The following is a 15,245-nucleotide window of genomic DNA, read 5'->3' as shown; positions in this document are numbered from 1 at the left end:
CCCCAAAATCATATGTGGAAGCACTAATCCCCAGCACCTCAGAATGCAGCTGTGTTTGGAGACAGGGTCTTTAAAAAGGTAATAAAGTTGGTCTCCTCCTCCAATTCCCCCCTTTTCATTTTTTGCTTCCTACTGTCTTTGAACCATGAGAGACGATGGACTCTGAGAAACAAACTGAGGGTTCTGGGGGGGGGGATGGGTTAGCCCGGTGATGGGTGTTACGGAGCTTAAGTACCTACATCAAAAACTAATGATGTGATGTAAGGTGATTAACATTACATAATAAAATACAATTTAAAAAATAATTAACAGTCATTAACAATGAATTTTAAAGCCTTTTAAAATAAAAGTATCTCTTTGGAAAAAAAAAGTAATAAAGTTAAAATTATGTCTGTCATAGGGTGACCCTAATCTCCTCTGACTGGTGTCCTTATAGTGAGAGGAAAGCAGGACAGAGACATGCACAGGGACAAGCATGTGAGGACACAGGGAGAAGGCGGCATCCACACGCCCAGGAGAGAGGCCTCAGGAGGAACCAGCCCTGTGAACGCCTTGACCTGCGACTTCTAGCCTCCAGCATGTCCTCTGAACCACCCTGTTCTGTGGTGCACGTTCTGGCTGCCCAAGCTGACGAAAGAGTACCCTAAGGTGCTGGGGCCTCTGGGACACAATGGGCCTGTGAGGACCGAGGGATAGGTTGCCCCAGCTGAAGTTGGTCCAGACACCCCAATACTTTCATCCTCACACCCACAGCAGAGAAGTGACCAGAGACCCTCCACTCACAGCCGAGGCCCAGGAACGTGCCTGTGCCAGGCCCTGGTCCTGATTGGGGGCCCAGGAGGTCACCTGTCCTCAAGACCTCAGGAGAGACAGCTCGACCTGATGGCTCCATTGGGGGGAGGGGGTGTGTGTGCATCAAATCATCTCCCAAGTAAACAGATTCCCCGGAATCCACACAGCTGCATGGGCCCTCCTCTCTATCCAACGTGTTGCCCTGGCTATCTTGAAATTCCTACTTTTGAACAAGGGACCTGTGTTTTCATTTTGCACCACACTCTGCAGATTCTATAGCTGTCCTGCCCGTATGGAATCCTTGCCTCAGGCTCTGCATTTGGGGAAACCAGCTGCTGTCCCCTTCAGGGGAGGAGACCGAGACCTCCGGGGGGAGGTCTGAGGGCTGGAGGGTCTGGGAGTCCAGCCTGAGCCCCAGCCTCTCCCCTCAAGGCTCTGTCCAGGCTTCATTCCACAAATACCGGCGGGCACCTCCTGTGGTGTTCTCCATGCCCTCAAAGAGCCAAAGGTAAATGTACACAGGTAAATAGATTATTTTAATAAAGTGCGACAGTGCCACGCAGGTGTGGGCGGCGGGCGGGCTGGGCGCCTGGGGTGCGTGGCCCGGGCCGAGAGAGGCGCCTGCTCCAGCGCCTGCGGCCCTGGGCGCTCCGTCGGCGGACGCGGCTCTTCCCCCGGCCGGAGGGGACACGCAGGAGGCACGCGGCCCCCGGGATTGGAACAAACACGTTTATTGCAGGAAAGGCGCGGCGCGCGCCGGGGCGGGCTCACCAGGCGAAGAGCGGCTTGTGGTCCTCCTTGGAGAGCTCGCACAAGCAGGTGAGCAGCAGAAGCGAGTCGCCCAGGAACTTGGGGGGCACCACATCGATGACCAGCTTGCGCAGCGCGGCCGGGCTGCTGTGCAGCGGGTTGGCACGCAGGTCGGGCCGCTGCTTCAGGATGCCGTAGGTGTTGATGAGGAACTCGCTGAACACCGGGTGCACGTCCCGGTTGTAGCCCAGCCTCTCCAGGCGCGCCGTGAGCGTCAGGTAGCGGTGCGTCAGCTCATGCAGCTTCTTCTCGTCCACCGACCCGTCCAGGGACTTGATGGACGTCTGGGGGCACAGCGACCAGGTTTCCGTGAAGGAGGCTGCTGACACAGGGACGCGCGCCCAGAGCCGAGCCCCCAGCCCGGCAGAGCGCAGTGTCCCGGGTCCCAGCAGACAGTATCCGGGACCAGAGCCGGGCGCTCCCCCGCGAGCGCAGAGGCCGGAACGCACAAGGCCCTGTGGCCCCGGGAGCCACGGCCGAGACTGTCCCAGGCCACAGAGCGGCTGGGTGCCAACAGAGACGCTCCCGGCAGTGGGCTCATCACCCTCTGTCACACGTGGGCCTCCACAGTCCTCAGCTGTGCGAGCACCACAGTTGACGGGGCAGCAAGGGCACCCTTCCCCCAGGGCAGCAAGGGGGGCCCCGCGGCGAGGGAGGGGCCCTGGAGGCAGTGGGAGGACCCAGGGCAGGGAGGGATGCCAGGGTGGTGAGGGGCTACAGCAGGGAGGGGACCCTGGGATGGGAGGGCAACTTGCATCAGGGAGGGTCCCCGGGGCAGTGAGGCGCCCCCCCGTCAGGGAGGGAATCTGCGGCAGGGAGCGGACCCCAGGGCATAGAGGCATACCTGCTTGATCTTCTCAGGGATGTTGGACACGGTGAACCCATACAGCCGGGTCACCCCCGGGAAGACGTAGGCCAGAATGCGCCGGTCCAGCTGGAAGGCAATCTCCCCCACGATGCGCCCATCCTTCTCAGGGCTGGAGAAGCTCTGGATCTCTGTGAGGGGCGGGGATAGTGAGACGGGCCCCGGGGCCCAGGACAGGGACGGTCAGGGGCCACCCGCCTTCCCCCTGCTGGCGCCCCGGGATCCATTTTAGGGAAAGGACCAACCTAAACGCGGCCCCTGCAGGTTTGGGGTGATGCCGCTGGGGCCCTCCCCCCATCGTTGCTCCCCCTACCCCCAACGGTGAGGGTAAATACAAATGGAGAAGAAAACTTTGACTTTTCTGTTGCCAAAAGGGAGAGAGATCCTCTTCTCCCTCTTAGAGCAACCTCAGCAACCGATGAGCCTACGTCCTCTCTCTCTCTCTGCCCCTTTGAGACGGACAGAAACGTCTTTAAAAGCTTGTTTTTACAGCCCGGGATTGTCTTGTCCCCCGGCCCCAGGGGAGTCCGCCCAGGGACCTGGGTCAAGGGTGACCCCTGCTTATCACACAGTCCCCACCCCTACAACCAGGTACGTTAGGTGGGCCAGACGTGTCCCCTCCCTTCCTGAGGGCGGGGTGCCAGTTAACTTGGGAATGCATAAGTAACCCCGCCCCCAGGTCGCGGGTCCAGGCTGCCTGGCTGTCTTGGCAGCCCGTGCATTGCAGGCTGGTTTCATGGGTACTTGATAATAAAAGCCTTCCCCACATTTGTGGAGAGGATTGCTGGGTTGGCAGGAGATCCTGTTTTTAATGATCTCCCTGACGTTACCAGATACATCACTCACCCTCCCCTCCCAAACCTGCTTCCCAACCTGCACCCCCATGGCAGCCTCTATGCATCAAACAGCAGGTATGCACCAGCACCCTTCGGAACCATGTGCTCTCCGAAAACCCGTGGTCAGATGCGTCTGACAGTGAGAGATCCAAAGTGAGCTGAGCCTGCGTCAGAGTCAGGCAGAGCCTCCGCACTGGAGACCCTCCATCCGACGGCGCCCCAGACTCGGGCTACCTCCACATTCTGCTCTTTCATCCCCACGAGAGACAGGAACAGCCCCATTTGCAGAGACTTTCCTAAAGCCCCTGGGGCTTTTCTGAACCTGAGCATGATGCAAACCCTCCAGGGCATCGACTGCGTGCAGCCTGCGGGGTCCATCTGGTGGGCAGGCTGTGCATGCCTGGGCTGGGTGACCCAACACTCAGGACACCCCATAGCAGCCCCGGAGAACTCCCTGCATAGCCGTCTGTGCCGTGAATGCTGCAGGGCTCCAGGACCAGCTGTGCCTGTGGCCGTGGGCAGGCGTTTGCCCTCCTTGGCCCCATCCTGTGCCTGGGTCCACCTAACCACTCGACCCAGAAAGCTGCCAGGTCACTCACAGCACAGGAGGACGGTGTCCCCTCCCAGCACATAACAGCCCGTCAGCACGTAACAGCCCGTCAGCACGGGCTTATCAGCTCCTTTGAGGGCAGGCCGCTAACGTAGGGCCACCAGATGGCCACGGAGGATAGGCCCGGGGGGCACTGTGCTTTTGCTCCTTCAGCCACGCACCTCGGGCACTGAGCACCACGCACTGGGCACTGTGGGCACTGAGCACTGCGGGCGCTGAACAGGGAGCGTGGCTCTGCAGGTGGGGATGGGGAGCAGGGTGTGGATGCCCCAGGCAGACGGCCCCGCCTGAGCCACACGGCCCAGAGCCACGTGCTCCCCCATAGAACCCCATGAGGGCCTTGGAGCTGGGGGGGGCCCGAGGCCGAAGGGTCACAGGGTGGGGGAAGCAGGATATGAGCTGAGGCAGAGCAGGTTCCTGAGGGCGGAGGAGAAACGCTGGTGTGAAATGCTGGGGAGACGGGGCCACGGAGCTAGAGCTGCAGGACAGGCCATGGCCCCCAACACAGCCTTGGACCTAACTTAAAATTTTTTCTGAGACATAATCACATAGTATAAAATTCGCTCTCTTCAAGTATGCGATTCAGATGTTTTCCTGTATTCACAGAGTTGTACAGCCGTCACCACAACCAAATTCCAAACAAAACCCTGTACCCGCTAGCAGTCACACGACGCTCTCCCGCAGCCCCTGCGAACACCAACGTACGTCCTGTCTCTGTGGACGCATCTATGCTGGACATGTCCACCAGCGTCGTCACGCAGGACGTGGCCCCGCATCTGGCCCCACACTGCTGTCCCTGAGGTCCGTCAGCGCTGAGCTCCTATGCTGAGTAGCACCGCATCGTGTGCAGGGACCGCATTCCGGTTGTCCCTTTGTCCGCTGACCGGCTTGGGGGCTATTGTGAATAATGCCGCCATGAACATTCACATAAAAAACTTTGTGTGGTCAAATGTGCTCAATTGCTTTAGATATATACGTAGGAGTGGAACTCTGGGACACATGGTAATTCTGTGTTTAATTTTTGATGAAATGCCAAACTGTTTCCACGGCAACAACATATATGCGTTCCAATGTCTCCACATCCTCACCAATGCCTGTGTTTGTCCCTCGTTTTTATGAAAGCCATCCTAGTGGGCATGCAGTGGTGTCTCATTGTGGTGTCATCAGCACTTTGCTGATGACGGATAATATTGAGCATCTGTTCACGTGCTTATTCTCCTTTTGTATGTCTTCTCTGAGGTAATGTTCCTTTGAGTTCTTTGCCCATTTGTAATCGGATTGTTTGTCTTTTTACTGTTGAGTTGTGGAGAGTTCTTATATAGCCTGGGTACTAGTCCCTTATCATCTGATTGACAAATATTTTCTCCCACTCTGTGGGTTGAATTCATTTTCTTGAAATGTGTTCCTTTGAAATACATAAGTTTTTACTTTTGATAAAGCCCAGACTATATACTTTTCCTTTTGTTGCTCATGCTTTTGGTGTCACATCTAAAAATCTCTTGCCAAATCCAAGGTTATATGTTTTTTCTCTGTGCTTTCCTCTAAGAGTTTTATGTCTTGAGCTCTTTTAGATTTTTTACATTTGAGTTAATGTCTTGAGCTCTTTTATATTTTCTACACTTTGAGTTAATTCTTGTTTGTGGTGTGAGGGCCAGCTTCACTCTCATGGATGTGTTTGTCCACCCCGCACCATTTGTTGCAGACTGTTCTCTCTCCGTTGAATTGTCTTGGTGGCTTGTTGCATATTAAACCTATAAATGCTTGGGCTTATTTCTGGACTCTCAGTTCTACTCCACTGATCTCTGTACGTCTGTCCTTAAGACTGCCACACTGTCTGCATTGCTGTAGCTTTATAGTAAGTTTCAGAACTGGAAGGTGTGAGTCCTCCGATTTTGCTCTCCTTTCTCAAGATTCTTTTGCCTCTTCTGGGTCCCTTACATTTCCACCTGAATTTCAGGACGATTTTGGCAATTTCTGCAAGGAAGCCAGCTGGGATTTTGACAGGGACTTGTGTTGAATTTGCAGATCAATTTGGAGAGTGCTGCCATCTTAATAACATGAAGTCATCTGGCCCATGAACACAAGATGTTTTTCCACTTATTCGAGTCCTCTTCACTTTCTTTCAGCCGTGCAGTGTAGTTTCAGTGTGCTCCTTCCCTGATCACTTTGCAAAGCTGCAGCAGCTACCTGGGAGTTAGGGCTGAGAACCAGACTCACTGCCCAGCAACACATCAAGGCACATGAGGGGCACAGAGGTGCAGGGTGCAAACTCCCTTCTACATTAATACACCCCTCTCACCAGGAATCAGCCTCTCTTCTCACCCCTGTCTTTAACGCATAAATTAGATGGAAGAAGTGATATACACCTAAGATGTTCTAGAAATCATTTCTTGTCCAACCTGGGCCTTCCAAGATCCAGCCAAAATCTATTCTTCAAAGAAAAAGTCAATAAAATTGACAAACCTCTAGCCAGACATATTAGGGAAAAAGAGAAAGAAGACAAACACTACCACTACCAGAAAATGGAGATGGTATCACTGCAGATCCTACAGATGTTAAAACGATAATAATGGAACATTAGAAACAATTTTATGCTAATAAATTTGACAAGATAGAGGAAATGGACCAATTCCTTAAAAAACACAAAAATTCACTATTGTGAGTGAAGGCCAAAGCTCCCTCAAGAAGAAATAGATAATTTGAATAGCCGTATATCAACTAAGGAAATTGAATTTTCAGCAGGGGAAACATTCCTACAAAGAAAATTAAAGGCTCAGGTGGTTTCAGTGGTGAGTTTTACAAAATGTCTAAAGAGTAAATAATACCAATTTTGTAAAAACTCTTCTAGATAATTAAAAAGGATGGAGCACTTTCTACCTCATTCTCTGAAGTCAACACGAACCTGGTACCAAAACCAGAAAATGACATTTAAAAAAACTATAGCCCAATATCCTTCATAGACTGTAAAAATTCTCAACAAAAGTTTAGGAAATTAAATCCAACAATACAAAAAAGTATAATACATGATGACCAAGTGAGGTTTATCTCAGGAATGCAAGGTTGGTTTATAATTCAAAAATCAATCAATGCAGTGTGCCTGGCTGGCTCAGTCAGTAGAGCATGTGACTCTCGATCTCAGGGTTGTAAGTTCAAGCTCCACATTGGGTGTAGAGATTACTTAAAAATAAGAAAATCTTTTTAAAAAATCAATGTAATTAACCATATTTGCAGAAATAGACTACAAATAAAAACCAAATGCTCATCCTAATAGATGCAGAAAAAGCACTTGACAAAATCCAATATCCATTCATTATAACTCTTAGAAAACTAGGAATTAAAGGGAGCTTCCTCAACCTGATAAAGGGTACCTACAAAGACCTGAGCTAACATCATACTCAACAGTGACAGACTGAATGCTTTTCTCCTAAATTAGGAAAAGACAAAAATGTCCACTGTCACCATTTCTATTCAACATGTGCTAGAAATTCTAGCCAATGCAATAAGACAAGGAAAAAAAATAAAAGGAATACAAACTAAAAATGAAAAAATAAACTAGTCTTTATTCACAAATGACACAATCATATATCCTAAGGAATCCACAAAAAGCTACTGTAACAAGTAAATGAGTTCAGTAAGGTTGCAAGATACAAAGTCGTGTTTTGTGAGGGTTCTCCAGAGAAATAGAAACAGAACCAATATGGTGTGTGTGTGTGTGTATGTGTTGGGGGTGGGGAGTAAGGAATCAGCTCATGTGATTACAGAGACTAACAAGTCTCAAGATCTGCAAGGTGAGTCAGCAAGTAGAAACCTGGAGGGACTGAAAGTGTTGCTCTAGCCTAACTTTGAAGGTCTGAGAACCAAGAGAACCAATGGTGTGATTTCAGTCCAGAGTACTGCAGGCTTGAGACTCAAGAAGAAGTGATGTTTCAGGTCAAGTCCAAAGACAGTCAGACAGGAGGAATTCTATCCTCCTCAGGGTAGAGGAGGATAATTTTGTCCTATGCAGGCCTTCAACTGATTAGATGAGGCCCACCCACACTGGGCAGCAGGGGGCGCAAAATGCTTATTCAGTCTATTGATTTAAATGTTAAACTCACCCAAAACGCTTCCCCAGAAACACCCAGAATGTCTGACTAAATATCTAGGTACTTCATGGCCCAGTCAAGTTGACAAATATGATTAAGCATCACAGAAATAAATATACAAAAACCAATTGTGCTACCATATACTAGAAATGAACAATCAGAAATTGATAATGATAAAGGCAAGTATTTCCTATAGCATTAAAAGTGAAAATACTAAGGGGTCACTTTAACAAAAATGTGCAAGATCCAAACTTAGAAAACTATAAACATTGTTGAGAGAAATTTTTAAACAACTACATAAACAGAGATATACAGTATTCATGGATCTAAAGGTTCAATATTGTTAAAAGTGTCATTTCCCTGAAAATTAACCTAATCAATCTGTACATGCAGGGCAATCCCAAACTCCTAGCAAGATTTTTTGTAAAAACAGACAAGTTGAGGGGCACTTGGGTGGCTCAGTCAGTTGGGTGTCCAACTCTTGATTTTGGCTCAGGTCTGATCTCAGGGCATTGGGATCAAGCCCCACATTTGGCTCTGTGCTCAGTGGGGTGTCTGCTTGGGTTTCTCTCTCCCTCTCCTTCTCCCTCTGCCCCTCCCCTCCTCTAAAATAAATAAATAAATCTTTAAAAAAAAAAACAGGGGCGTCTGGTTGGCTCAGTCATTAAATGTCTGCCTTCGGTTCAGGTCATGATCCACGGGTCCTGGGATCGAGCCCCGCATCGGGCTCCCAGCTCGATGGGAAGTCTGCTTCTCCCTCTCCCACTCCCCCTGCTTGTGTTCCCTCTCTCGCTGTGTCTCTCTCTGTCAAAAAAATAAAATAAAATAAAATAAAATAAAATAGACAAGTTGATTCTAAAATTCATATGGAAATGCAAAGGACCTACAATAGCCAGAAAAACTTTGAAAAAGGAGAGCAAAGTTGAAGAACATATACCACCTGATTAACAGTCTTACTTTAAAGCTACAGTAATCGAGACAGTGTGCATTGGAATCAACACAGACAGATAAATAGAATAGCATGGAGGATCCAGAAACACACTTATACAGATATGGATGAAAGTGTCAAGGCAGGGGCGCCTGGGTGGCTGAGATGGTTAAGCGTCTGCCTTCAGCTCAGGTCATGATCCCAGGGTCATGGGATCGAGCCCCACATCGGGCTGCTGGCTCAGCGAGGAGCCTGCTTCTCCCTCTGCCTCTCTCCCTGCTCATGCTTTCTCTCTCTGTATCTCTGTGTCTCAAATGAACTTTTAAAAAAAAGTGTCAAGGCAATTCAATGGAGAAAAAAATAATCTTTCTGAACACTGATTCTGGAAGAAGTAGCGATCTAATGTGAATCTCATACCACGTACAAAAACTGACTTGAAATTGATCAGAAACCTAAATGTAAAACCTAAACCCATAAAACTTCTAGAAGAACACACAGGAGAGAATCTTTGTGACCTTCAGTGTGACAAAGATTTCTTAAATCTGACACAAAAAGCATGAACTACATAAAAGAAAAAAATCAATAAACCGGACTTCATCAAATGAAACAGTTTTGCTCTTTAAAGAACACATGCAAATGGAAAAGCCACAGATTGGGGGACCACATTTGCAAAACATTTGCCCAGAAAAGGACTCGTGTGCAGAATATATGAAGAACTCTGACAACTGGATCATAAGAAGATAAGCAACTCAATTTTTTTTAATAGGCAAAAAATTTTAACAGAAAAGCCCCAGACCCTGGCCTCCCAGCCACACTCTCTACCCTCTGCTGGAAAATGGAGACGCTTTGGCCAGCTGGCCACCAGCCCACCCTCCCCGGCTGCCCGCCACCACATCCCGGTGCCCACCCTGGTGCCCACCCCCTGCTGGGCCATACCGTTAAGGTAGTAGCTCCTCCTGGTCCTGTCCCCAGAGGGCAGGCTGCTCTCCGAGAAGCACACTTTCTTGGGCCGGACCATCTCCCTGGGCTCCAGCAGGGTCTTGTCCGCCAGCGGGTCCTGCAAGGGGCTCAGGAGTGGGGACAGCTTCCTGTCAGTGCCTCGGGGTACACGCAGCTCGAGGGGACTGAGGAAAGCCTTGACGGGCACCTGGGTGGAGGCTGCATAGCCAGGGGAGACATCGTCCTCACTGGAGATGGGGGCGTGCGAGCACAGCAGGTCCTCCAGGGAGGACGTCTGCAGCTGGGAGGGTGCATCAGGGGCACTGGAGAACCTTCCAAAGTCTGCAACTGGGATGGGGAGGGAGGGGAAGTCAGGCTCTGTTCCTGAAACATCCCTAAGGAGGGAGAGATTACTGAAGAACACCTGCGTGCCCAGCCTCAGGCTGTGACACCCCACCCCGTGCTTCAGAGCCTTCCTCCTCGCTCTACAGAAGATGGCACTGTGGGTGCCCACCCCATCCAAGGAAGCCACCAGCCTCACGTTCATGAGCAAGGCAAGCGTGCATGCCTCCATGCGCTTCCTACCCACCCGTGCCTCCACACACAGTACCGAGGGACTTGTATATGCTTTTACATTTTTACATAAATGGTATCATCCTATACATGTTTTATTCTGCTGCATACTTTTTGCTGCAGCGTTATCTTTTTTGGGAATTTATCCATGTTGAGTTGTCTGGTAGCTTACCTGACACATTTAACCATTTCATGCCACATGTGTGATACACACACACACACACACACACACAGAGCAATTTTCATACCCGTTGCTCTGTTGATAGACATGAGGGTTATTCCTGGTTTCCTTGAAAAAGCTATAATCAGCATCCCATAATATGCTTCCTTGCTCACAGTGAGCACCCTCCACCATCTGCACTGGGCTCAGGTGTGTGCCTGTCAAACTTTCTCTGTGATCTACATTAGTAGAATGTAGAACATTCCAGCAGCTGCACCAGTCCTAGGTAAGCACAGACCAGGCTGATGACATCACATGGCTTTTCCCTAATCCCCAGTGACGCTGAACATCCTGTCATATATGCTTACTAGCCCCTCAGGTTTTCTTTAGGTGATTTATCTTTGCCTTTTCTCTGTTCGTTTTAGGATTTTGGGGAAGAGCGCGGGGGGGCAGGGGGGAGGTGAGTAGTCTTGAAAATTATTTGTAGCAGCTCTTTTTCTCCTGCATACTAACTCCTTATTGATGAAAAGTGTTGTAAATGTCTTCTTCCATCGGGTGCCTTGCTTATATTTTAATCTCTTTTATAGTGACTTGTCATGCAGAATTTTTCAAATTATAATGTAATCAATTTTAACTTATTGATTCTTTTTGTGATTTAAAATAATCCTTTTCTGTTCCCATATGACCAACTTGTTCTCCTAGCAATAAGGCAAATATATACTTGAAAAATAGTGTTTTTTAAGAGTTATAATGAAAAATTATAGGGGCACCTGGCTGGCTCGGTTGGAGGAGCATGCAACTCTTGATCTCAGGGTTGTTGGGGTAGAGATTACTTAAATAAATAAAACGTGAAAAAAAAGAAAAATTATATCCTAAGATATACCTCCTCAGGAACCAATGAATCTACCTCCAGCAATGTTTTCCTAGGAAAAAAAATGTTCAAAAAAAGAACAGCCATCAGGATGTGTCTTGCCTCCTGTCTGCCCACTTGACCAAAATGGCCATTCCCGTGGGCCTGCTGAGGGGCCTCACAGTGTCCTGATCAGTCCAGAAACGGCCCACGGAGCACCCTTCCAGAGATCAAGAATGCAACACAAGAGCACCTCTGGCTGCCCCAGGGCTCGGGACTCAGACCTCCTGAGGGCAGGCGGCCTCCCCACAGAGGGCAAGGGCCTGTGCTAGAGGGACTTCTGTTGTGCTCAGCTGGGTTTGGGCTTTGTTTTGTTCCTATTTAGTGAGTTGTGATTCCCTTCTGTTATTCACAAGCCTTCAGTAAAGTTGTGTTAACATTAAAAAAACAAAAATGTTTAATCTTCAGTCAAGTCCAAAAAGTAGGCACATTTGCAGGCTACATTTTAATGAAACTATACATGAATAACAAGCATCGGCACAAAATTCCATTCCTCAGAAGTAAAAGCAATCACATCAAGGAAGAAATGAAAAAATGATTATTGAGAAATAATGAAAATCAGAACACTATGTACATTTAAATCAGAACAAATGTACATGAGTACATTTAAAACTGTATTTGGATTGAAATTAGTGATTTAAATGCTTTAATTACTTTTTAAAAATCATCAAAAAAATAAGCATTCAGATCAAGACATGAAGAGGAGGTCCTAAGAAACAGAAAATCTAGAAACAGTGGAAATGACAGCAGGAATACCCTGGAAGCAGCTCCACGAAACGTCAACAAGACCGCAAAGCTGCGGACAGTGACTCTGGGGAAACAGAAAACATGAGGAGATGAAACCGGGAATGAGAAAAGCAACATCAGAAAGACCGGGAAGAGGCGAGAATCGCCGCCCCGTCACCAAGATCACAGTCATGGGAGAGCTCTCGCCGAAAGGTGTTTTTAAATGACTCAGTAAGAAGCAGAAAATCTAAATGGACCAATAAGCAAAGAAGAAAAATCTAGAAGTTACAAAACCATTATGCTCCAAGGGCACGGGCCTGCGGGGTGACAGTAAGTTCTTTCAGATTCCAAATGATTCTTAATCCCTACGCCACATGAACAAGGTTGGAACACTGAAAAAAAATGAAAAGATGCTTGATCGAGGTTATAAACCGGTCACAACTCTGATGTCAAATCCCCACACAGAAAACCCACAGACGGAAAACCAAAACCAGAACTCACATAGGAACTGAGTCCCGAGATCCTGAGTGAAGCCCCATCCCAGCAGATGCCAGGGCAGCCGGCCAGAGCCCAGGACCGCGAGGCCTCTGGGTGGAGCAGGCCGAGGGCCCCAGCCGAGGGCACCCCATCCCAGCTGGACCGGGGTCACGGAAATTGAACACGACAAGCTTGTTCTCAATTTTTCTTGTTCTTTAGAAAGGACTAGAAGGGTCCTCCCAGTGCCCAGCCTGCGTGTCCCCCGCCCCCAGGCCCACCCGCTGGCTGCCGATGCCAGGGTTCTGAGAGTTCCAAGGGCAAAGACAAAGGCAGAATTAACAAGTACACACACACTGTCGATCTCATTTAAAATGGTCCTTGGCACACAGTGCAGTTGTAGACTCAGAACAGAACACACTGAGAAACTTAGCAGCCCAGGACCCTCCCCCGGAACGTGGCTGTGTGTGGCCCTGGGGTCACGAAGGTGCCGGGGCCGGCAGGGTGCCAAGGCCACAGCCTGGCGGAGCGCGTCCAGCGGCTTCTATCTCAACAGTTCAACAGCACCGGGCCCTTGACCCAAGGGTTTCCCGCCATGACCCCTGCGGCAGGTCTGCCCTGCCCTGGCTGCTGTGGTGGGGAACGGTGGGGGCCGTCAACGTGCACAACAGCTCAACTCTGCTTAGGCAAACCCAAACAACCCCCTGGGACAGGCACATGAACATATCCACCACATATTTCAGAGGGAGACCCAGGAAAACGTTGACAGTGGCTGACTTTGGGCATGGGGCCAGGAGCTGGGGCCTGGCCTGGTATGTTACATCCTCCTGGGGTATTTGTAAGTTTGCCATGAGTACGTGTTGTTGAACAAAGAAAACGGGTTTTAAAGCACATCCTGCTTTGAAGGCAGATGCTAAGGGACTGTGAGAAACGTGAGCTGTTGCGGGGGGAGCTCCCTTCGGTTCACAAACTCCTGCCACCGTGCAAGAGTAGTTCCAAACTTCAGTCCCCAAAGAAGGCTGAGGGCCAGGGCCAGGCCTGCAGGCAGCGTCCCAGAGCCCAGGCACGGGGGTGGCCCTGACTGCAGTGGAGCTGGCCCCTCCCCAAGGATGGCCGGGGCCTCGCTGACCTTGGCCCACACCCTGCAGCAGGGGCTCCAGGCCTCTCTGTGAAAGGCTTGGTGGCCTTAGGCTGGCCAGGGGCTGGAGCTCCTGCTAAGACTGGTGTCCTGCCAAGTCTGGGCTTGCTGGGGGTGACCCACAGGTAGGGGTGTCGGCTGCCATCCCAGAGACGCCACCCTGACTTGGGCCCCGACCAGGGTCCCCCTAGGAGCAGCCCGGCTTGAGTGAGAGTCTGCACCTCTCCTGACCCAGCGCCAGAGGAACAGAGAGGGGGGAAGGCCCCAGGGCTCCTGCCACTGCAGACGCAGGGGTGGCTCTGAGCCCTTGGAGGAGGCCCCAGGCTGACCCGATTCTCCAGACAAAGGACAATGGAGCCACACTGGGTTTGTGACTCTTGGCAGGAGTCACAGCACCGACAAGGCTTGGGGACAAGTGCCTTTGGCAGCCACCACACAAGGGCATCCCCGGTGGCCCAAAAAGGCAGTCCTGGCCCCCCGTTGTGGGATGTCACATAGGGGACAAGGCCCTGTGCGGCCAGTCATCTTCAGCAAGTGTCTGGTGACAAGCATGTGCCTTGGCAGCTGGTGAGAGCTCAGGACTGGTAGGCGTTTCCCAGGCGCCCCTTTGGGCGGCATTATTCTCTTCCCGCCACCCCCCCCAACCACCTCCACCCCCCCACCGCCCTCTGCTTGTCCCGAGCTCCCTCTTCAAGGTCCCCCTTGAGGCTGAAGGAATCCAGGTGCCATGAAGGACCCCAGGGACATGCTTGCTCACAGGGCTTTGCACCCATGAGCTCCGTGCGGGGGGCTGGTGGGTGGCAGCCACTGCTATGGGGGCTAACCCCCCACCCCGTTTTCCAGGTGTGGACTTAGTGGCCCAGAGAGAAGGGCCTTACCTGAGGACACACAGCAGAATGGGGAACCGGGTCTTGGTTTACTCAGACCTGAGGGAAGGAAGGGGGCCCGAGAGCACCGGCGTCAGCAGACCAGGCCCTGCCTGCGCCCTGCGGCCTCCCCTCGGCTCCCGGGAGCCCCGCAGCCAGCTAGCCCTGGCTGCCCAGGCCCGTGGCCTCACCTGCACTCCCAGGGGAGCAGTCCTCAGGGTAGGTGGGCACCTTGGTAAAGAGGAGGTCTCGGCTTCCGAGACCACAGCGCTCCTGGCAGCTCTCACTGAGCAGACGCTTCAGCATCTGGTTCTCCTTCATTAGGCGCACCTGCTTCTTCAGGTCTGCGTTCTCACTCATGAGCCTGTTCATCAGCTCGCTGCCCTCGGCCATGGCCACGTCTTCACGTGCTCACGTGTGGGCCTGCGGCCCCATGGAGGTGGAAATCCAGAGCCCACAGGCGCTCCAGAAACAGCCCAAGGTCCTGGAGTTCCACGGCTGTCTGGCCTTCCGCGGCCTTGTGATGTCGCCCG

General features: G+C 50.9%; 1 protein-coding gene across 1 annotated transcript; it reads right to left on the bottom strand.

Annotated features, from left to right (window-relative positions):
* Window positions 1-1,462: 1,462 nt before the first annotated feature.
* Window positions 1,463-15,120, bottom strand: SPATC1L (spermatogenesis and centriole associated 1 like). The gene is made up of 4 exons (XM_028094758.2): window positions 14,904-15,120; window positions 9,863-10,213; window positions 2,447-2,598; window positions 1,463-1,886 (listed from the first exon to the last, which is right to left on the bottom strand). Exons 1-4 carry the CDS (start codon window positions 15,103-15,105, stop codon window positions 1,560-1,562), a joined length of 1,032 nt encoding a protein of 343 aa, XP_027950559.1. The 5' UTR covers window positions 15,106-15,120; the 3' UTR covers window positions 1,463-1,559.
* Between the last annotated feature and the right edge of the window lie 125 nt (window positions 15,121-15,245).

The sequence above is a fragment of the Eumetopias jubatus genome, unplaced genomic scaffold (assembly GCF_037043125.1).
Source record: "Eumetopias jubatus isolate StellerSeaLion01/CBP00866 unplaced genomic scaffold, mEumJub1_p1.0 scaffold_1, whole genome shotgun sequence".
Lineage (NCBI taxonomy): Eukaryota > Metazoa > Chordata > Mammalia > Carnivora > Otariidae > Eumetopias > Eumetopias jubatus.
The sequence above is the reverse complement of the archived record's forward strand: the minus strand, read 5'-3'. Positions and strand labels throughout refer to the sequence as shown.